This window comes from Castor canadensis, chromosome 4, assembly GCF_047511655.1.
Source record: "Castor canadensis chromosome 4, mCasCan1.hap1v2, whole genome shotgun sequence".
Taxonomy (NCBI): Eukaryota; Metazoa; Chordata; class Mammalia; order Rodentia; family Castoridae; genus Castor; species Castor canadensis.
In genome coordinates, this window is record NC_133389.1 from 130,759,252 (window position 1) to 130,783,213 (window position 23,962).

At 37.6% G+C, this 23,962-nt stretch overlaps 1 protein-coding gene across 13 annotated transcripts in view; it reads left to right on the plus strand.

Moving 5' to 3' along the window:
- Osbpl6 (oxysterol binding protein like 6) overlaps positions 1–23,962 on the plus strand; it is a 198,714-nt gene that overhangs the window by 93,217 nt on the left and 81,535 nt on the right. For all 13 annotated transcript variants that reach the window (XM_074071170.1, XM_074071169.1, XM_074071166.1 and 10 more), the window contains one exon: positions 15,509–15,765. In XM_074071170.1, the coding sequence (XP_073927271.1) occupies positions 15,664–15,765 (102 nt within the window). In that variant the 5' untranslated portion in view covers positions 15,509–15,663. The remainder of the gene's footprint in view (positions 1–15,508; positions 15,766–23,962) is intronic.

The following is a 23,962-nucleotide window of genomic DNA, read 5'->3' on the forward strand; positions in this document are numbered from 1 at the left end:
CTTTAGCACACAAGGGAGGGATGAGGATAGGTAAGGCAAGTAAAAAATTAGTTAGCATTTGTTGCCCTTAATGCAGAGAAACTAAAGCAGATACCTTAAAAGCAACTGAGGCCAATAGGAAAAGGGGACCAGGAACTAGAGAAAAGTTTAGATCAAAAAGAATTAACCTAGAAGGTAACACACACGCACAGGAAATTAATGTGAGTCAACTCCCTGTATAGCTATCCTTATCTCAACCAGCAAAAACCCTTGTTCCTTCCTATTATGGCTTATACTCTCTCTTCAACAAAATTAGAAATAAGGGCAAAATAGTTTCTGCTGGGTATTGAGGGGGTAGGAGGGAGAGGGAGGGGGTGGAGTGGGTGGTAAGGGAGGGGGTGGGGGCAAGGGGGAGAAATGACCCAAGCCTTGTATGCACATATGAATAATAAAAAAAAAAAAAGAAAATTGTGCTCCAAAGGGACAGGGTGCTGTACATATTCTGAGGTGACACTTGAGCTGGGTGCTAAATGGTGATTTCCTGACTAAATTTTCAGTAATAGAATAGTAAATTTGAAGATACTATGGAGTTTGCATAATATAGATTTGCCATTTGAATTTATTTCCAAATGTCTTTTTAGTTTTCAACTGATAGATAAACTGAATAGATAAACCTTAAGGTTAAAATCTCTTGTCCCTGTTGGTGGGAGTATAAACTAGTACAACCACTCTGGAAAAAAATTTGGAGGCTCCTTAAAAAGCTAAACATTGATCTACCATTTGATCCAGCAATACCACTCTTGGGGATATACCCAAAAGACTGTGACACAGGTTACTCCAGAGGCACCTGCACACCCATGTTTATTGCAGGACAATTCACAATAGCCAAGTGATGGAAACAGCTAAGATGCCCCACTACTGACGAATGGATTAAGAAAATGTGGTATTTATACACAGTGGAGTTTTATGCAGCCATGAAGAAGAACGAAATGTTATCATTCTCTGGTGAATGGATGGAATTGGAGAACATCATTCTGAGTGAGTTTAGCCTGGCCCAAAAGACCAAAAATCGTATGTTCTCCCTCATATGCGGACATTAGATCAAGGGCAAACACAGCAAGGGTATTGGACTTCGAGCACATGATAAAAGCGAGAGCACACAAGGGAGGGGTGAGGATAGGTAAGACACCTAAAAAATTAGCTAGCATTTGTTGCCTCAACGCAGAGAAACTAAAGCAGATACCTTAAAAGCAACTGAGGCCAATAGGAGAAAGAGACCAGGAACTAGAGAAAAGGTTAGATCAAAAAGAATTAACCTAGAAGGTAACACACATGCACAGGAAATTAATGTGAGTCAACTCCCTGTATAGCTATCCTTATCTCAACCAGCAAAAACCCTTGTTCCTTCCTATTATTGCTTATACTCTCTCTACAACAAAATTAGAGATAAGGGCAAAATAGTTTCTGCCAGGTATCCAGGGGGTGGGTGGGAGAGGGAGGGGGCAGAGTGGGTGGTAAGGGAGGGGGTGGGGGAAGGGGGGAGAAATGACCCAAGCTTTGTATGCACATATGAATAATAAAACAATAAAAATTTTTTTAAAAATCTTGTTTTATCAGCTTCTGAAAAAGCTGGTGAAAACTGGAGTGTCCTAGGTGATGGGTACATGGGAACTCTCTATAGTATCTTTGAAATTTTCCTGCAAATTTAAAGTTATGCCAAAATAAAACATTTAGAAGAAAAACACTGAAGAAATGCTAAAGTGTATACTAAATCAAGTACTGTGTGCTTAGATTTGCAAGGACAAAGAAGCCATACTTACACAGGAACAGCTGCTGGGAAAATTGTGGGTGTTGAGAACCCATTACTTGAATATTCTTACATGCTAGACTTTTCTCCAATTGCTCATTTCCAGGCTAGACAGGTTCTGACTTTCTTAAATGCTTCATTTTAACATTTAAATGTCGGCAACCTAACAAAAATTACAAAGTTCATCTTTTTTCCTTAAAAAAATTTTATTAGCATTAATTAATCGTACAAAGGGAAATCCCTTGGAAATCATGATGATATTTACAACATATAATGTGCTCTGATCATACTCACCCCATCTGTTTTGTTCTTTCTTAACTACACTCACTTTAACAGGTTTTGAGGGTTTCATTGTGCTGTTTTCATACATACATGCAATGTACTTCTACAATATTCACCTCCCCCCCATCACCTTCTCTTCTCCCGCTCCTTCCTCTCTCAAACAGTCCCTCTTTAGCAATCATTTCATATTTTTAGGTCTAAATTCTGAATATGAGTGAAAATGTGAAATTTTTTTTCTGAGCTTAGCTTAACATGATAATTTCCAGTTCCCATTTTCCTGTAAATGATATAATTTCATTCTTTATTTCCTTTTTTAATGCTCAAGTACTTTTTGACAAAGGTGCAAAAGTAATTCAATGAAAGGTGGATAGTCTTTTCAACAAATGGTGTTTGAGCAATTAAACATTCATAGACAAAGCAGTGAGCCTTGAGTTAAACTTTATACAAAATAAACTAATAGTAGGTTACAGATTTAAATGTAAAATTATGAAACTTATGGGAAAAATAGGAGGACATCTTCAGGATCCAAGACAGTACAAGTTCTTAGTCTGTTTTTGTCTTTATCCTTTTGAGTATTTTATTCAACAGCAAATAATAATGCAGTCTTCAGAAAAACAAACAGTTGTCAACATTCATCATGTCCAAATTGATGTCATGTCCTAGATTTTCTGATTGAGTTTATGTTTCAACTGTTTTTTTTCTAGTGTTTCATTAGGTCTCTCATACCTGGAATAAATGCATTGGTTTATTCTATGAACATGGTTGCATATAATAATAGGTTCTACCAAGTTTTTGAATGTAATTGAGAAGAGAGTAAATATATCTTTAGGAGGAAAAAAAGTTTTAAAGAGGCATATCCTCAAATTTTACTTCAAAAGCAGAAGGAAAGTAATTGGGACAATAATACAATATGATTGCCAGATTTTTTGAAACTAGTCAAATATTGATTAGAAAAAAGTTTTTCAAAAGGCAAAATTAAACTACTCTAGAATGTTTTTAAGAAATTTGTAAGCTATTTTATTACTCTATTTTTAAAATAATTTTTATTTTTTTGAGACGGGGGTCTCACTATGTGGTTCAGGCAGGCCTTGAACTCAGTAACCTTCTGCCTCCAATTCCCCAGTGCTGGGATTATATATGTATACCATCACACCTAGCCCAAAGGCTACTGTTAATGCTAATAACAACTAACTGTACTTAATGTTGTTTAGAACAGATGTCCTATGTAGGATGATATTTTGTGAATTAACAGCTTTTGGAGAAGAGATTGTAGTATTTTCAAGTTCTGTTCTTTTAAAATCACATTCATATTACTCCAGAGGCACCTGGACATCCATATTTATTGCAGTACTATTCACAATAGCCAAGTTATGGAAATAGCCAAGATGCCCCACTACTGAAAAAAATCTTACTCTCAATTTTCAAGATCCATTTTTTTCTTTCTTTATTTCTTTATTTATGCATTTTCCTGAAATACTCTTGGACTATTTGGGGTTTTGTCCTTCAGCTAGAATTTAGCAAATCTTTTTCTAATGAGCATTAATAAAACTAACATCATAGATAAAAGTTTTACTATTAATAAAAGAAGGCTTTGTACTTTGTCTTAGATTTTTTGATTTGTGTACTTCTAAGCATAAAATATCTTCATTCACATGTTAGGGGAGATAATAGAGAAATCTGAACTTGGTGAAAACAATTAAATTTAAGATCTCTAGCATAAATGACTTACCAGCCTTCTTGCAGATCTGCCAGACCTGGGAAGCTGTTTGGTAATCTATGGACTGTGAAAGCAGTTTCCAGCATCTGGTCCCAAGAATGCATCCCCATGATTCATGGTCTAGTTAAGGGGTCAGCAAACTAAAGACCACAGGCCAAATATGGCTTGTTCCCTGTTTTGTAAATAAAGTTTTATTGGAATACACCATGCTTACTTCTTTGTAGATTATCTATGGCTGCTTTTCCAATACAATTGGCATATTTACTGAGTAGCTACATGGTTCCCAGAGCCTAAAATATTTTGTCTGGCCCTTTACATAGAATGTTTATAGACTCCCCTCCCATTCTAGTCAAAGACAGTGGCTAAGTTATCTCTCTTAATTTCTGAATTTGGGATCCAAGAGTTTTTGCAACTGCAGGGATTAGTAGACAGCAGAAATCCTGTTATTCATGATAGACATTTTTTGCTTTATTTTTGTCTTTATTCATAAGCGTATTATATTTGTATTAAAATTGTTTTCCATAGGCTCTCTATGGTTTTTAGGAATAATTTTACAGTATAAAAACCATTTATGAATATATAAATATGAAATGCTAAGTGCTTTAATTATAACTTAAAGTTTTATTCCAAAACTTTTTTAATTTCTGAAGAAAAAAATCTTACTAATTCCTTTATTTTTGAGACTTTAGGTCTATGACTTGGGAATAACTGTCTAATATTATGTGACTAATCCCTGGTATTAGGTCTAAATAGATTCCAGTTGGCACCCCCAATACTCTTGCTGCTTGATGGCAGGCTTGTTAAAACACACATTGTGGGGTACCATTCTCAGAATTTTGGATTCATGAGTATGGATGAACTCAAGAACTTGCATTTCACGTAACTTTATAGGTGACATGTTGGTCCAGGGAGCATCTCAGAACCTTCCTGGTAGGCACTTAGCAATGGCATTTCCAAAGCTTGGGATTTGAAAAGGAAGGCTGGAGTTTGGCCTTTTGAAGTTTATTACTTTATGAACTGTAGCTTATCACAGGAAGGATACCCTTTCTGGATCTCAAGTATAGGTTGCCAAACCCTCAGGATCCCCTTACCCTCACTTTGTGTCAGTATGTTAAGTATTTTTCACATTAAAATAATCTTAGTAAGAGTGGTGTTCGATCATTCTCTTATCTTGTATTGATGTGTGGGCTAGGATATGCCACACAATATATATTTAAACCTGTACCTTAGTTTCTATTTTTGTGGGTTTTTCAAAAATTGTGTGTATCTTCCAATACTGATTATGCTTTGATGGAAAATTAGCAAAAATCATCATAGAGCAAATCATTCTCAAAGTTGGAATTTTATTTTTAGTTCTAGGGTTGGAACTCAGGGCCTTGTGTTTGCTAAGCAGATACTCTATACCTCTAGCCCTCTTTGCTTTAGTTATTTTTTGCATAGGGTCTTGCTTTTTTGCTCAGGGCGGCCTTGGACTGCCTATGCCTTCCACATAGCTGGATGACAGGTGTGTGTCATCCAGCTTATTGGTTGAGATAGGGTTTCCTGAACCTGTTTGTGGGGGAAGCTCATGCTAAAAAATATGTAGTGTGTCCTCAAGGCTGAATCCCCTCACCTAGCAACCTAGGGGATGGGCTTAGAACAGTGTGTATAACAATAGTAAGCATTTTGCACAGATTATTTCATTTGTTTCTCAAAACTTCCTGAAACAAAGTTATCCCTGTTTTATAGATGAAGAAACTGGAGCAGAGAGATGAAGTAAATTGCCTGAGGTTTCAACTAGGCAGTAACAGAGTTGAGATTAGTTTCAATGTCCACAAGATTTTTCTTCTGTTTTTCTTCTCTCTCTCTCTCTTTTCTTTTTCTCTTTTTTTTTTTTTTTTTGCAGTACTAGAGTTTGAATTCAGGGTTTCATGCTTGATAGGCAGAGTTTCCATTCCTTTTCTCTCTGGTTATTTTGGAGCTAGGGACTAGGTTTTTGCCCAGGCTGGAACCACAATCTTCCCGATCTCAGTCTCCTGAATAGCTTGAGATGACATGTGTGCACCACCACCACACCCAGCTATTTGTTGAGATGGAATCTCATGAAATTTTTGCTTAGGCTTACCTCAAACTGTGATCCTCCCCATCTCTGCCTCACAAGGATCTAGGATTACAGGCATGAACCACTGGTACCAGGCTGAGGTTGTGTATGTGTGTATGTAAAAAAAAAAAAAAATCACAAGTTATACACAGTGGTGTGCTGGTAAATGTTTAGTGGCTTGAATATTCTCACATGGCCCATTTCTAGTGCCCAAGGCAGATATCTGTAAGCCTGAGCTCCAGAGATGCACACAGTCAGTTTCTGAGCCAGAGCAAGGGATTCCACTAGATATGTTCTAAGATTACCAAACTCCAATTAAACAAGCTCACAAGGCTGAAGAACCCAGCACTTGGCAGCAGATCCTCTGTTAAGCCAGTTGTTCCTCCTTCCTGTAACAGTGAAGGAGCAATAATTGAAGCCAACACTCATGCTAGATGTCTAACAAAAGCAGAGTTTTGGTACCCTAATATGTGCAGGCTCTAGAGTGATGGCAGGTTCTCAAAGTTCTGACATTGAAATGTCTGCAATTGGGGTAGACGATGGCTAGTAAATTAGTAGGTGGCAGGTGCCATAATTCTGTGTGGGGAGGCCCACCTATCAGCTGAGTTTGAAAGAATATTTATTTCTAATGCATAACTCGGCACCAGGGAACAGAGCCTAATAAAGCAGCAGGCCCTTAGAGTACCATTAGCAGCCTGGTGTGTCTTTTTTAGGACAACCAAGGAGTGTTCTCTTGGGAATATTGAACTTTGTACAGTCTTTATTTCTAGTGACTTCTGAACAGATAAGAAACTGCAATCACAAATTATTTGAATTTTTTTGGATTATTTTCAAGCAAATAAAGTAAAATCACAGGACGGTTATCTACAGGCAGTCCGTGAGCACAGCCAGCTATACTTATGGGTATAATGGAGGAACTGAAGTCTAACTAAAGTGATAAGCCCAGTAAACATTCTGAGTGGGTTCTGTAGCTAATGACATATGACTACAATGACAAAGGGATACAGTCCTCTCCTTCAAGGATGTCCCTGAGTCAAGTCAAATAAACAGTGCAGGGCATCTTCAGTACCATATGACATGGAAGTAAGAAAGTAATACAGATTAGAGAGCCAGTTCTGCTAGGTGAGGGGAGTTTGCATAAAGATGTAAACTGACTGCAAAACAGTATAAAGGCATATTATAAAAGTCATGATAGCTAATAGTTCAGGAATATTTTTGTTGCAATAAAAGCACATGTAGCATAACATTTACCATTAGTGCCATTTTTAGTGGATGATTCTGTCATTAAGTACATTTACTTTCACCATCCATCTCCAGAACTTCTTCATCTTCTAGACCAAAACTCTGGATCCACTATGTACTAGCTCTCTGTTTCCTCCTCCACACAGACCCTGGTAAACCTCCATTCTACTTTCTGTATACTTTCTGGCTACTCTAGGTACTTCACACAAATGGAATCATACAGTATTTGTCCTTTTGTGTCTGGCTTATTTCATTTAGTGTACTGTCTTCAAGGTTCATTCATGTTGTCACATATGTCATAATTTCCTTCCTTTATTATTTATTTATTGTCTTATTGTCTTATTTGTTTGTTTGAGACAGGGTCTCATTATGTAGCCCAGGCTGGTGTTGAACTCATGAATATCTTGTATCAGTCTTCTGAGTGCTGGGATTATAGGCATGAATCACTGCACCTGGCATAATTTCCTTTCTTTTTATGGCTAAATTTTATTTAGCATTCTGTATTATATTAATATGCCACACTCTTTGTCCATTCATGTATTGATGGATACTTACATTGTTTCCACATTTTGGCTAATGTGAACAATACTGTCTTGATGTGGGTGTACAACATGTGTTATAGCCCCTGCCTTCAGTTTCTTTTGGGTATAAACCTAGCAGTGGAATTGCTCCATCACATAGCAATTCTATCTATCTATCTATCTATCTATCTATCTATCTATCTATCTATATACTTAGGTATGTATATACATATTACACTACTGGGGTTTGAACTCAGGATCTCTTGCTTACTAGGTAGGTGTTCTATCACTTGAGCCATGTCTGCAGTCCTTTTTGCTTTAGCATTTCTTGGGTCTCTACTTTTTGCCTCAGACTGATCCTTATACCCTGTGCCTTCTGCATAACTGAGATCACAGCCCAAGTCACCACAGTCAGCTTATTTGTTGAGATTGGGGTCTCCTAACTTTTTGTTCAGATTGGCCTCAAACCTTGATCCTTCTGGGCTCTGCTTCCCAAGTAGCTGGGATTACAGGCATGAGCCTTATTACAGGCACTCAGCCTTATTTTTAGTATTTTGAAAAATTGCTGTACATTTTTCCCTCCAGCAGCTACACCATTTTCTATTCTCAAAGCACTGTACAGGGTTAGTTTAGGAACATTTTTAACTAAAGCCAGCTCATAGCATACCTCAATTCCATGCAGAATATGGTTGTTTTGACAGGATATTCCTCCACAGAACCGGACATGTGATATTCAGAGTCACTTGGTACAAACTTGACATGGATTTATGAATTAAGTTTACAAAGTGGAGGTGAAAACCAAATTTGTTTCCTTTTTGTACTCTGCCGATGACAATGACTGTTAGCAGTCATCAGGACCATATTTCACAATATTATTATTTTTCTTGTTAAAATATAAATTGTAACATTAGCCAGTCTTCCTTTTTTGACGTGTCAGCAAAGGTCAGAAACCAAGTGATGAGTGAAGAAGTGAATTTTGGAAAGTTAGTGCTGGTAAAATAATTATCAAGTGAGATATCAAGGTGGCCTTGTGAAGAGTACCCCTGGCACATGCTCCCATCAAGATCAAGATCAAATGTGCTGTGATCTCATTACTTTCAATGTTACACAGCCTCTGTGTGTGCCCAGTGATTTTTTTAAACCTGTACTGATAGGAACCCTTTTAGTAACGTAAACTCCCAAGGCTCTCCTTTGTGTTTTTTTTTTAGAACTTTGATAATCTGATGTGAGCTACTGAATCGCTCCTAGGGAAAACAAAATGCACATATACCCACCACTTTTCATATTATTTCTAGGGTTTGAAGAACATGCTGAAATCATTCATAAGTCATAGGTTCAGAACCTCTATAAATTTGGATCCTGTGCCTTTAGTAATGTACTATGTTCTAGAAAACTTGCTTTATTGCTTAGTTTGCTCATCTATTTATTGGTAAATTTAGGGTAAAGAATGATGAAAGAATTTGTGGTTTGGGATTTAACGTCAAATCAGTTGGGAAACCAAACCAAGGACTCTATTTAATAAACTTCCTAAGCCCCAGTTATTTCCTCATTTATACACAGTGGCTAACGGGAGCCATTCCTACGAATGGACAGCAAGTGATCTGGGAGAGGGGTGGCAGCACGTCAGTCTGGTGGATGCGCGGAACCCGTTAATGCTAGATGATAGAGAGAGCTATTGGAAGGAGGTGGCATTCTTTTTTTTTTTAGAACTCTGACCTCAAGTAACATTTCTCACGTGATGTTTTTTTACTCATTGAGAATTGTTTGAAAGGCCATTTATTTTTTGTTAATTATAAAATTAACAGATGTCCAGAGAAGGATTGCCTAGGGAAACAGTATCAGAGGTAGTTTGATATTCAGGATAAGGAAGCATTCCTTAATCTCTTTCTGACAATGCTTTGAAGACTCAGTCCTGAGAACAATTCAATGCAGAATGTCCAAGAACCAACAAAAGCTAACACAAGTGGAGAGTGTGGGCCATATTCCTAGAATACAAATTTCACACAAGCAGAACATTCAAAGTAGATCGAAAAGAATGTGTAATTATTAAATTTAAGGGCAGATGTCCTAATTAGAGAGTAGTACTTCAGCTCAAACGACAGCTTTCAAATAAAGATGTTATCACATTGTAATTTCACAGAGATTAGTGTATTATTAGAAAATGACTGATGCAATCTGATTTTTGGAGGTTTCTATATGAAGAGTTACAAATAAATGAGTAAAATGAATTCTAAAGTCATTGAAGAAAATTTAGACTGATTATAGAGACAACATAAAATAAGGAAAGTGAAAACTTTTCAATACAAGGATTTCACTGTAGCTATGATAAAATGTATAAAGTACAATGAGGAATTCTTTATTTTATTTTTTTATTGTTTTATTATTCATATGTGCATACAAGGCTTGGGTCATTTCTCCCACCTGCCCCCACCCCCTCCCTTACCACCCACTCCACCCCCTCCCTCTCCCCCCACCCCCTCAATACCCAGCAGAAACTATTTTACCCTTATTTCTAATTTTGTTGAAGAGAGAGTATAAGCAATAATAGGAAGGGACAAGGGTTTTTGCTGGTTGAGATAAGGATAGCTATACAGGGAGTTGACTCACATTAATTTCCTGTGCATGTGTGTTACCTTCTAGTTTAATTCTTTTTTATCTAACCTTTTCTCTAGTAAGGAATTCTTTCTACTTGGTGGGTAAAATCAGCCCTTTGGCATGAGTTCATCTACAAGAAGTGATTTTTGCACATATGATTCATGTTGCCTTTTTACTGTAGTTCTAAAAATCATACAACTTGGATGTTACTTGATGGCTTTCTAACCCTATCTTCTTCATGCTGTGTGTGTGTGTGTGTGTGTGTGTGTGTGTGTTCATTCAGTGAGGTGTGTGTGTAGTGAGATGTGTAAGAGAGAGAGAGAGCGACAAGAGACTTATCTGCCTTCCAGAGAATATGTCCACCTTCTTTTCTACCCTTACAAACCTCTTCTCTGGTCCTGTATTTTAAAGAGACATAAAGTAGAACTCAAAATTCTTATCAGCCTGCTATATATATTTATTCATATAATTTATATGTGATCCTTTTAATTTCCACATTGAATTCCATGTTCAGGACTCCTTTTGAATATTTCTTTTTCTTTTTTAGTTCCTGTCCAGGACTGTTATGATCTGTAGATTCAGTTAGTTATCATAGCTCTTAACTTTTCTTTTTTACGCTTTAAACTGTTTCCTGCTCTTTTTTGTGCTTGCAAGATGGTTTTCTCGATTTTAACTTTCTTATCACTAACTTTTTCCATGCAGAACCATCCTGTGCTTCATTAGTAAGATTTTAGTTAGTAGATTTCAATTCTGGTGTTATTTGTTTCCTTAACTTCTTAAGTAGGCCAGTTCCCATCACACCCAAACTTGTCATCTCTTAATCGGTTTCTTCTTTAAGTTTTGTGAAAGTATTAATCACTTATGCTTTAAAGCTACCTTCCCCTGATTCTAAAGGTGCTCTTTAACTTTTGCACATAAAAATTTTCTCTCTTTTGGGGAATGAATTTTCATAGATGTTTAATATACTTTTTAAATTTTAATTTTCTTTTCTTTGTGTGAGGTCTGCTCTTTGCCAAAAGATTATTTGTACCAATTACACTTCACACTCAAATCCTCCTCTGAAAATTCACCCTGGAGGGCTGGGTGATAAAGGAGGTGATATTTGTTATTTACTTACTTATGCCTAAGGAGTGTGGGGAGGAATGGAGACTTGGTCAGTACTATCAGGGAACCTGAGCCATTGTGTACTTTTCCCTCCTTGGTTTTGTAAGCAACTGTACCAGAGGCTAGCCTTGGATGGGGAAGATTTTATATTTTGGAGATATGCTGGGATGTATCCATATTGTTCATAGGAAGCTAAGACTGAAGAAAACAGTAAAGAGCAAGACAGGGCTGGGTACTCACTATGCCAGGAAGGATGTGCTTCAGTGGCTCAGAAAGCTTGACCTGTGGCAAGCACTTTGCCTGTGTCTCATGCCTCTTACCTCTCCAATTTGGGGAAACTAGTCGAGCTTGCCAGACTTTTTCCCTCTAACACTGCTTCACTATCTTTAGAAGGGAAGTTAGGTTTTCCATGTCATGGTTGTGTCCTGAATTAAGTGATTTTAGCACATACTCATTAAATTTTGTGGCATGTAGAAATCACTGTTTCTTAATATAAGTAATAATAATCTCTCTCTTTTTTTTGAAAGTCCTTATCATCCTTGGTTTTTCAGCCATTTTCTAGGAAAATAACTACCACATATCATACTGCCATCTTTCCTAAAGTCACTGGCTTACCTTCTTAAAATCAGTCCTTAGAGGAGCATGATGATACATGGGTGTAATCCTAGCACTAAGAGACTGACACAGGAAGATAGAGAGCTTAAGGCCAGCCTGAGCTACGAGCAGATCCTGTCTCAAAAAACAAAAAATCAACCTTGGTTTGCTTTTTTTCTTACCTTTGTATTAATGACCTTAGGAGGGAAAAAAAAAAAAGATTCATTATCTTTTCTCCTTAAGGAAGAACAGTAGTATGTCATAACAATATAATGACTATAAGCCTTCATTGCTTTGGCAGTGATCTTGATGGAAAACTAGTTTACTCCAACCCTCAGCACAAGAATGACATCTGCATTGATACAATCAATTGATAGAAATGTCCTGACTCAAGTGGCTTGTGTCTAGGATCTGTAATATAGTCCCCCCAAATTCTCTGTAAATAGTTACACAAAGACTGAAAAAAGATAAACTATCAGTAACCCAAAAACTAACTTGAAGTCTGTGTTCAAAACTAAACCATATGTTTATGAAGGTTATATCTCAAACTGAGAAAAACCTGGCCAGGTTTTGATTATGGCAAACCTTAGCTTCACTTGCAGAAAAGAAACCTGCTTTTAATCTTACTGACTTTGCTTTCCGTACAGTTTGTCCATGCACCTTGAGATCCTAGTTGGCCTCCACCAGAAAAAGTAGTACCAGCAACTTTCTACTACTGTAGAATCCAAGTGATATTCTCAAAACCCTTTGATAGAATCACCAAGATAGAGATAAGGCTGGCAGGAGAGCATTCTGATGGTGGTAGGGTGGAGGAGAATGGGGATTATATTACACAGGAAGACATCAAAGATCCCATTTTACTTTCAGTTGTCACTAGCTGTAGGTTCCAGAATGATTTGGAAAAACTTAAAGGGAAAAAGAGATAAGACTTGAAAACAGAAATCATATTTTTAAAATTATTGACAAACATAAAAGTCAACTAAAACAAAGTAAAAGTCAGTATATTGCCTAGGCAGATTGTAAAGGAAAAGCCATTAAGTATTAAAGGGAAAAAAAAAAAATCAGAATGTGTAAAATCATACAGCAGGAATAAGGCCAGCTATTACTTATAACACTAAGTGAAAATTGGAAAAAGCCTCTAAAGTTAGATATTAAAAAAAAAAAATCTCAGTATGAGCTTACTGCAGGGACATGTAATACAAAATGATACAGAAAAACTACACATGACAAATAGACAAAACTTCATTAATACTTGTAAACAAAAAGAAAGCATATAAAAAAAAGCAAAAAAGTATTGAACAGTCTTTTTTATAAGGCTTAAAATTGAGTATGTAGCTAGTACGTATTCTTTTGTGATAAATCTTACTGTTTCAAGATACACTGAATACAATTTACATGTCCCAGTGTAAGAATGCTTAGATCTACTGAATATTTGTATAGTAGCTTGATCTGTACTGGCTAAGACTGGGGTTGAAGTTCTTTGTCATTAAAAAAGCTGTTAGTGTTATACTAATTGAAAAGGCATATTACAGATAGTGCTATTGATATTCTCTGACCTTGGTTAAAGTAGAACCAAAAATGTTAACAAGGATTATCTTTGAGTGATAAAACTAGTCAAGTCAAACATTTTCATCTGAATTTTTAATCTTTTCCTGTTGTTTATATAGTGAATTATGTTATTCTTCCCCAGTGTCTACTGCCAGTCGCACTGGTAGGAGTTATTTCATGCATCACCGATCTCATCTGGACCATATAACTTGCTTTGGCCGATAAATATGGGTGGAGGTGACATGTGCCACTTACAAGCAAAAGCTTTAAGAACTGTCCCTATGGTTCGCCATAGGGGCTCTTTTCCCTCCCTCTCATGGGCAGAGGGGTAGGGAGGACTGCTCTTCTATGTAAGCCTAGGATATGGGTCTGTAAATTGGCAGGTAATAAATATCCTTTGTAAGCCCCTGGGGTTTGGGACTTCCTTGTGATTGCATCACTACGTAGCCAATGCTAAATAGTCCTCAGTTTCACATGTTTTTCTGGACACATAATTTATGAGGCCTAGTGAGCAGCAAGTCCTGAAAGTTTTCCCTACCACTTTTTGCTTTAAAAAATGAGGTCCATGTATCATAAATCTGAATTTTATGTCAATCATGTAAATGCAAATGTTACAGCACTTAGCAATACTTATAGTACACCTACTGATAAAAGGGAAGACTGAGACAGAAAAATGAGGCATTCAGCTCTCATATTGCTGTTATTTTCAGTCACTGTACTTTTCTCATTGAGTATAGTAATTATGTTGGTATTGACTTTAAAATTACGGTCTTAGGTTTAGAACCTTGTTTAGGCAATTTCTGAAAATGCTCTTTGATAGAAATGAAATAAGTATTTTTTTATGTCACAATAATTCCTACACTCTAGGAATAAAGAATAAGTAGGTCCAACCTTCTAGCAGAATTTAAATGTACTCTTATAATGCATTTTAAAATAGAACAGGTGATCAAACACTTGACTGGTAATTGGTTAAAATGATCTTTAAAGATTATTCAAATTGATACGCTGGGATTTTGGGGTGGTGAGGGTCCTTGTTCCATGCTTAGATGGAAATCAAAGGCAGACTTGAGCAGCAGAGGTCAGAGAAGTTTTATTTGTAGAGAAGAGAAAGAAAAGGCCGCATGGGGGGACATGCAGCGGGACCCAGAAACCAGTGGTCCTCTGAGTCAGATTAGATGTTGGGTTTTATAGTTTTTTTTATTGCCAGTGGGAGGACTATGTTTCAGTACAAAGATTTTGGCACAAACAGGTGTTTTTTTTAGGAAGGAGAGGGGGTGTTTCTTTTCTTCCTGGCTCATCACCATCTTTTAGGACTTGGCTGAAGGTATCAGATGCAATGACAGGGAGCACATGGCAGAGCACACAGCTCATTTTATGGCCAGGAAGCAAAAGAGAACAAGGAAGGGACCAGGGTCCCACAATCCTTTTGAAGAGCCCACTCCTAATGACCTAAGGACTTCCTATAGTCTCATTCTGTAGAGGTAGTTCTTGTTCCTAAGAGTACCAACCTGAAGATCAGACCTTTAAGACATGGGTCTTTGGGAGACATTCAACTTCCAAACTGTAGCAAGGATATTCCCTGATCTTTTGCAGTACTGGATCACAGAGTGCACATAACGAATTAACCCTTTTATAACCGCTTTGTGTTTGATTTAACCATCACATATATGACATAGATGGACTATATTAATGACAAGCATGGACTGAACTTTTATAATCCATTGGGTGCAGGAAGTGCAAATTATTGGGGAAGAAGCTGATATACTTTGGCATTAGAATCCAGATTATAAAAATCAAGCTACCTTAAAATGTAGAGAACATAAGGGAAGAATAGGATTTGAGCATATGGTTTCTTCCCATTTTCCTTGTTGACAAAGAAATATATTGATGCTTTTATCCTCTAACTTAAAATCTGAAGGAAGAAGCATTTCCCTTTGTGTCAGAGTTCTTCTTACTAGCACAAATTAACTTTTTCCTAAATATAGAGATTTTAATTTATTTTTAATTACTTACATGAAACCTCTTTGTTTTGCTTTTAGGTTGTTTGGACACTTCAATGTTTGCCTGCTTTTTCCTACTATAACCTGATTCATGAAATGGAATGAAGCTGAAAAACCATCTGCTTCCTCACCTGTGAGTCTAAGAGAAGATTGGGATGGTCTCAAATGTGCATAGCTAGACTCTAACTGCAGCAATGAGTTCAGAAGAGAAGGGCATATCTCCTGCTCATAAAACATCCACTCCAACCCATAGAAGTGCCTCCTCTTCAACGTCCTCTCAGAGGGACAGTAGGCAGGTAAGAGAAGAGTATAAAGTGCATTTCAATTTTATGCAAATACAGTACCATTAGCACAGGATGGGATTGACAACTTATTCTGAAGTTTTCTCTGGAAAATGCCACAGGAAAATTCATTTTCTGTAGCTGCACCTGATGTCATGAAGCCGTTAATCTTGGTTTTCTTTTATTTGGGGTCCTTTTAAGAATACAGATCACAAGAAGGAGACAGGGTCCAAGGGGGTGTTCTAGGGTCTTCTCCTTACTGTCCATACCCAGAGGAGAATCCAGCATCTGACCTTGAGTATTCTGCTCTTCCTCTCTTTCATAAAGATGGAAAAGGATATCTGAACCCTTAAAGGACTTCTTTCTAAAAGGCTATCTTTAAATCTACTATGCCTCAGCCAATGGTATTCTGTGGAATCTGGTAACAGTTGCATTCAGGAATTAGGATGCAAATAAAATTGTGGTATCAGGGAATTATGAACTGTGAGAATTCAATAATTTTAAAATACAACAGAGGAAGTAAACTGTTGCTACCAAATTATAATGGAAAACAGCCATTGTCCCATTTGCCAATTCTGTAAGCTATTTTTGTTTAGAGTTACTTCAGTCCTATTTTAGTGACTGTTCTCCTGCTAGGGTTGTATGGGGATTGATGATATGAATACTCTTCATTGTCAAAACACTGGTGTTTCAGCTGGCACAGATTGGAGAATAACTGTTTTACATTTTATTATTGTCTTGTGATAGTATTTCAGTTGTCTAACTAGAAATTCACAGTAGGTTGTTATTTTTTATGAGAGCTTTCCATTTGAGCAGATTTCAGTTAGAGGATTTCTTGCAATATTCCCTCACTTCTCTCCATTTCCAGCCCACGATTTATATGTTCATAAATGCCTAATTTCTAGAAGTCTGTGCATCAGTTATTAGCAGTCCATTGTATCTGTGATTCTTTTTTTTTAATTTCTTTTATTCATATGTGCATACAATGTTTGGGTCATTTCTCCCTCCTTCCCCCACTCCTTCCCTTTTACTCCCTGCCCCCTCCCGCTTCCCCCCCTACTCCCTTGCTTTCAGGCAGAAACTGTTTTGCCCTTATCTCTAATTTTGTTAAAGAGAACATATAAACAATAATAAGAAGGACCAAGGGTATTTTGTCTACTTGAGATAAGGATAGCTGTACAGGGAGATTCCTCGCATTGCTTTCATGTACGTATGTGTTATATTCTAAGTTGATGCTACTCGAACTAACCTATTCTCTAGTTCCTGGTCCCCTTCTCCTATTGGCCTCTGTCACTTTAAAGTCTCTGCATTAGTTCCTTTGCATTGAGGACATCAAATGCTATCATATGTTTTTTTGGGTTTCTTACCTATCCTCATAACTCCCTTGTGTGTTGTTGTCTTATCATGTGACCAAAGTCTAATTCCCTTGCTGTATTTGCCCTAGATCTTAAGTCCACATATGAGGGAGAACATAAGATTTTTGGTCTTCTGAGCCTGGCTGACCTTGCTCAGAATGATGTTCTCCAGTTCCATCCATTTACTTGTGAATGATAACATTTCATTCTTTTTCATGGCTGAGTAAAATTTCATTGTGTATAAATACCACATTTTCTTAATCCATTCATCAGTAGTGGGGCATCTTGGCTGTTTACATAACCTGGCTATTGTCAATAGTGCTGCAATAAACATGGGTGTGCAGGAGCCTCTGGAGTAACCTGTGTCACAGTCCTTTGGGTATATCCCCAGGAGTGGGATTGCTGGATCTTATGGCAGGTCTACGTTTAGATTTTTAAGAAGCCTCCAAATTTTTTTCCAGAGTATCTGTTGTTCTTGAAACAGCCAGTTCAGATGTGAAACCATTCTTTAAGATAGTGGGAAAGCACTCACTTTTATCTCAATTTTCCTCCACTCCCCCTCCTGTTTCTAGCAAGAAATTCCAGGGGAATGCATAAGAATCAATGATTCCTTATGTCTATATCTTTTAAACGTCCTGACATAAATATTTCCACTGTGGGATCTTGTGGAAATTTTGATATTGGCGTCCTTTGTTAGCAAGTTCAAAAAGGTCACTTATATTCTGTGACTTAGAATCAGTTCTGCCACTAAGTAAATCCATGATTACACAGATTTATTAGCATTGCATTAACATTACAATACTATAGTTATAGTACTTATTGCAGTGAATTTTTAGAGTCTAAGAAACTCAGAGTACCATGAATGAGAACACTTGTATGTTAAATATCTGCTGCATGCTAAGATGCTTCCTAACTTTGCAAATCTAGTCTGCCCTTTTCCTACCCCTCTGTTCTTTCTTGTTATGGCTTCTGCATTTTTCTCTTGCTCTGGGTATTTAAATTGAGAGATGAATTTTAAGCAACATGACCTTCCTAGCCTCTGGAAAGAAGGAAGGGATTGACCCAGCTCTCCCTGGAGACTTGTGGCAAATAGAAAAGACTGATGACTGCTGAAAAAACATCTGTCATGCCTTGTTGATCTGCCTGTTGCACCTGAGCTCCTGGCCAGCATGCAAAACAGTAGGGAAAACTGAGACGCTGGTCTGCAGAGGGGGTGTGAAGGTAGAATGTGAACTCCTAACTGGCTTGTGAGTGGAAAGTTTGATGATAGGAATGAGAGTAGCATGTCTGTAAATTGATCATAAATTCTAGACAGGAGACACTGTGCAAATGATTATTATTTTTTGGGTGAGAATTTACTTTCATTCCTATTTATCTCAGCAGGTGAAAGTTCTCCCAAATACTTTCTCCTGTGGTTCCTTCCTGACTCCTGTTTTGTCATCCATCCCCCTCAAGGGGGAAATTAATTTAAATTAGAACAATTACAGTTCTGTTTCATTTTCTCCCTTGTCTCAATTACTGCCTAAAACTTAGAATGAACTTAGGGAAGTCAGAAATCTTGTGTGATCCAGTGATGTAGTGTGATATGATTTACTACTTTTTATATATTTGTGTGATAACTATTTTCATGGTGAAAGGACATAGAAAAAGTATGATAAATTTTTCGTCATTGAACCCTATCCATTCTCTTGAGAAATGCAGATAGTTCCAAATTATAAAATCAACTTTGTTTTTCTCTTAATCATATAGGTAAAGGATCTACAACATAGCCAAGGTACAATAGCATTTTAATTATATCTTTTTTCTGGTCCTTCTCAAGTTCTAGTTTCAAATTACTAAAGAAATGAATGAGCATTTCTGCTTATGTGTATCACTGTGCCTTAAAACAATACATATAAACCAGTTTGCCCTTAGAATAACAGTTCTTTCAGGGACTTGAAGTCAATGCCATGTCCTTTTTCTTTGCTTCTCTTATATTCTGTAGGTTAAGTCCTCCTGGCCATTTCTTCTTCAGTAATATCATTGCCTTCTATTCCCATTGTCAGATCCCCAGCCCAGATTCCCATCACCTCTTCCCAGTGTCACACAGCATGCTCTTGCCTCACCATCTGCCTCATAACTTCACCACTGTAAATTCCCTGAATATGGCAGATTCTTGTTCAATATCCTTCAAAGACTTCCTGTTTCCTACAAAATTAAAGTCAGATTTCCTTACTTGGTATCCATGATCTAGCACAGTCTCATGGCGCATGTCTTACAGGTATGTCTGCTCATGTTCCTAAATCTCCCTAGTCTATCTCTGCCTTGTATTTCATGCATGGAATTCCCACCCTCCTCACCACCTGCACCTCTCCAGGTTTCAAGACCCAGTTTATATGATGCAATCACTGGCTACTCAAACCCTTTACTCATTCCCTTCAGCAAATTTGTTGATGAGGCTATATTTTTGGCACCTTTGTCAAAAATCAGGTGGTCATACCTGTGTGGATTCATATCTGTGTCTTCTATTCCACTGGTCTTCATATCTGTTTTTGTGCCAATACCTTTCTGTTTTCATTGCTATGGCTCTGTAGTATAGTTTGAAGTTAGGTATTGTGATACCTCCAGCATTGCTCTTTTTGCTCAGTATTGTCTTGGCTGTTCATGGTCTTTTGTGCTTCTAGATGAACTTTACGATTGATTGTTTCAATCTCTGTGAAGAATGTCATTGGAATTTTGATGGACGTTACATTGAACATATAAATTACTGTTGATAATTTAGCCATTTTCACAATATTGATTCTACCAATCCATGAGCATGGGAGACCTTTCCATCTTCTGTAGTTTTTTTTTTTTTTTTTGTGGTACTGGAGTTCGAATGTGTGGTTTCTTTTTGTTTGTTTGTTTTGTTTCCTTCATTCATATGTGCATACAATGATTGGGTCATTACTCCCCCTCCCCCCCTTTCCCGTCACCCCCTCCTTCTCTCCCCCACCCCCTGGCTTCCAGGCAGAAACTGTTTTGCCCTTATCTCAATTTTGTTTAAGAGAGAGTATAAACATTAATAAGGAGGACCAGGGGTTTTTGCTAGTTGAGTTAAGGATAGTTATACAGAGAGATTCCTAGCATTGCTTCCATGTATAAATGTGTTACAGTCCAAGTTGATTCATCTCTAACTGACCTTTTCACTAGTTCCTGATCTCCTTCTCATATTGACCTCTGTCACTTTAAGGTTTCTGTATTAGTTCCTCTGCAGTGGAGACATCAAATACTTTCATGTTTTGGGTTTTCTACCTTTCCCTCTACCTCCCATATGCACTCTCCCCCAATCATGTGATCCAAGTCCAACCACATTGCTGTATTTGCCCTTGATCTAAAGTCTGCAAATGAGGGAGAACGTACGATTTTTGGTCTTCTGAGCCTGGCTAACCTCACTTAGAATGAAGTTCTCCAGTTCCTTTCATTTACTTGCAAATGATAACATTTCATTCTTCTTCATGGCTGAATAGAATTCCATTGTGTATAAATACCACATTTTCTTAATCCATTCGTCAGTGGTGGGGCATCTTGGCTGTTTCCATCACTTGGCTATTGTGAATAGTGCCGCAATAAACATGGGTGTGCAGGTGCCTCTGGAGTAACCTGTGTCACATTCCTTTGGGTATATCCCCAGGAGTGGGATTGCTGGATCATATGGCAGATCTCTGTTTAGATTTTAAGAAGCCTCCAAATTTTTTTCCAGAGTGGTTGTACTAGTTTACATTCCCACCAGCAGTGTATGAGAGTTCCTTTTTCCCCACATCCTCGCCAACACCTGTTGTTAGTGGTGTTTTTGATGATGGCTATTCTAACAGGGGTGAGGTGGAATCTTAGTGTGGTTTTAATTTGCATTTCCTTTATGGCTAGAGATGGTGAGCATTTTTTCATGTGTTTTTTGGTCATTTGAATTTCTTCTTTTGAGAAAGTTCTGTTTAGTTCAGTTGCCCATTTCTTTATTGGTTCATTGATTTTGGGAGGGTTTAGTTTTTTGAGTTCCCTGTATATTCTGGTTATCAGTCCTTTGTCTAATGTATAGCTGGTGAATGTTTTCTCCCACTCTGTGGGTGGTCTCTTCAGTTTAGAGACTGTTTCTTTAGTTGTACAGAAGCTTTTTAGCTTTATAAAGTCCCATTTGTCTATACTTTCTCTTAGTTGCTGAGCTGCTGGGGTTCTATTGAGGAAGTCCTTGCCTGTACCTATTACTTCCAGAGTGTTTCCTGATCTTTCCTGTATCAACTTCAGAGTTTCGGGTCTGATACTAAGGTCCTTGACCCATTTTGAGTTGATACTAGTACAGGGTGATAAACATGGATCTCGTTTCAGTTTTTTGCAGATAGATAACACTTTTCCCAACAACATTTGTTGAAGAGGCTGTCTTTTCTCCATCGTATATTTTTAGCACCTTTGTCAAAAATAATGTGGGTATAGTTGTGTGGATTCATATCTGAGTCCTCTGTTCTGTTCCACTGGTCTTCATGTCTGTTTTTGTGTCAGTACCATGCTGTTTTTATTGCTACTGCTTTGTAATATAGTTTGAAGTCAGGTATTGTGATACCTCCAGCATTGCTCTTTTTGCTGAGTATTGCCTTGGCTATTCATGGTCTCTTGTGTTTCCAAATGAACTTTAGGGTAGATTTTTCAATCTCTGTGATGAATGTCATTGGGATTTTGATGGGAATTGCATTAAACATGTAGATTGCTTTTGGTAGTATAAGGCTACTAATTTTTGTAAATTGATTTTGTACCCTGCAACTTTGCTGAAACTGTTTATTGCATCTAGGAGCTTTTTGGTGGAGTTTTTTTTAGGAATAAGATCAAGTCATCTACAGATAGGGATAGTTTGACTACTTCCTGTCCAATTTGTATTCCTTTTATTTCTTCTACCTGTCTTATTGCTCTAGCTAGGAATTCCAAGACTATGTTGAATAAGAGTCCACTTGGTATTTAGCAAGTTAAGTGACTTCAGTAATTGTTCTAATTATGTTTCACTCAAGTCCCATACTAGATGTTAGAACACCTAATAAAAATTGCCTCTGAATGTATGATCATCTGTGACTCGTAAGCTACACTAAATACATATGTCATATAACTTTAAAGAGGTAACAAATCAGTTGATCAGACATCCAGGACTTAGTCACAAGCCAGCACTATTCCCCAAAGTCAGTGCGAAGGCTTGTACCTTGAGGTGTATGAAAAGAGAGTTCTCCTGCCAAGTAAGCTAACAAAAAATGCTAAACAAAATCTCTTTTGTAGTATGCATTAATCAATTAAGGACACTGATAAGTACTGAAATAAGACTTTTACTCAATTCAACACTGCTAGATTTTAGTAGATTATGAAACCTTTTTGCCTAATATTGGCTGTTAAAACTCCAGATTAAAATTTGGAAGACCTAGGAACATGGAGGCAACACTGGACTGGACTCAGTGCTGACTTCCAGTTTAGATGGGGCATTTACTTTCTGAGAAGTCACAGTCCTCACCTGTCATAATGATTTCAATACTTATTTTATTGACTTCCTGGCTCTTGGAAGCATTTGAATTTGTGAACCTTGATCCCGGATGTCAGTAGATCTGTCTCAGTAATATTTAACTTACCCAGAGAGATCTCCATTTGAATGTGAACAAGGCATCCTAAACTGAACATGTCCATAACTGAACTCTTAGTTTTCCTCTGGAATTGGTCCTTACCAGTTTCCCTCTCAGGAAATAACAACTGTATCCTTTCATTTGATATGTCAAAAATTCAGAAATCATCCCTTTTTCCTTTCTTTCTCTCATACCCTGCTTCCAAACCATCATCAGACCCCATTGGTTTTACTTTCAGGAGGTACCCACTGCTTGTCACCTTCTCACCCTCCATCCTGTTCTCATCTCTCACCTGAATGTTTGCCCTGGTTTTCTATGTGTTCTCTGTACTTCTACTGTCATTCAACATACAAGTCATTGTTTACAAAGCAGTCAGTGTTCCCCTTCAAAACCTAAGTCAGATTGAACTTCTCTTCTGCATCAAGCCCACTGGTAACTTCCATCTGTCACCAAATAATACTGATTTGCTGACCTTTGTCTATGAGGCCATTTATAATCTATTGCTGCCGAATCCCATCTCCTTCCACATTCCCCTTCACTTGGTTCTCTCTAGCATGTTCCTCAGATGTGCCAAACATGTTCCCACCTTAAGGCCTTTATGTATTTGGTTCTCTCAGCCTTGCTAGGTTTTCCTCCAGTCACTCCCAGCTTGCTTGCCCACTTGACTCAGTTTTCAAATGTACCCTCTCTGGGGAACTTGCTCTTCCCTTCCCTGCATGTCCTAATTTCTCACTGTCCTCTTAGCTGGTTTTTGTAAGTTTGTATCTATATTCCCTTCATCTGTTCCCTGCCACTGAAATGTAAGCTTCTTGAAAACAGGAGTTGATTTGTTTAGAAATATATCCCTCACACTTTGCACAATGTCGTGCATATTATGGTATGCCCAGAGTGTATTTAATGAATAACTGAATGAGAAGTTGGGATGGAAGGAAGATTGTGAACAAGGGTCCATTGGCCTAGATAGAGAAGTAATTATGACAGCAAGGAAAGTGGCATAGCTGAGAATTCTGAGTCTCACACAAATGGATTTTGGGAGGGAAGAGTATAGTCCCAACGTAACAGAGGGGAGCAGAGCTGAGAGAGCACAGACTCTTCCAACTGCCCCCGAGAGTAGATGTAAGGTGGAATAAACAGCTGAGGTAAGTGAAGGAAATGCTACCGACAAAGACTTTGGCACATTTTACATAGATGTTAAGAATATTTGTGGGAGTTATCTCTTCGGGGTTCTTGTTTCTGAGTCAAATCATAGTA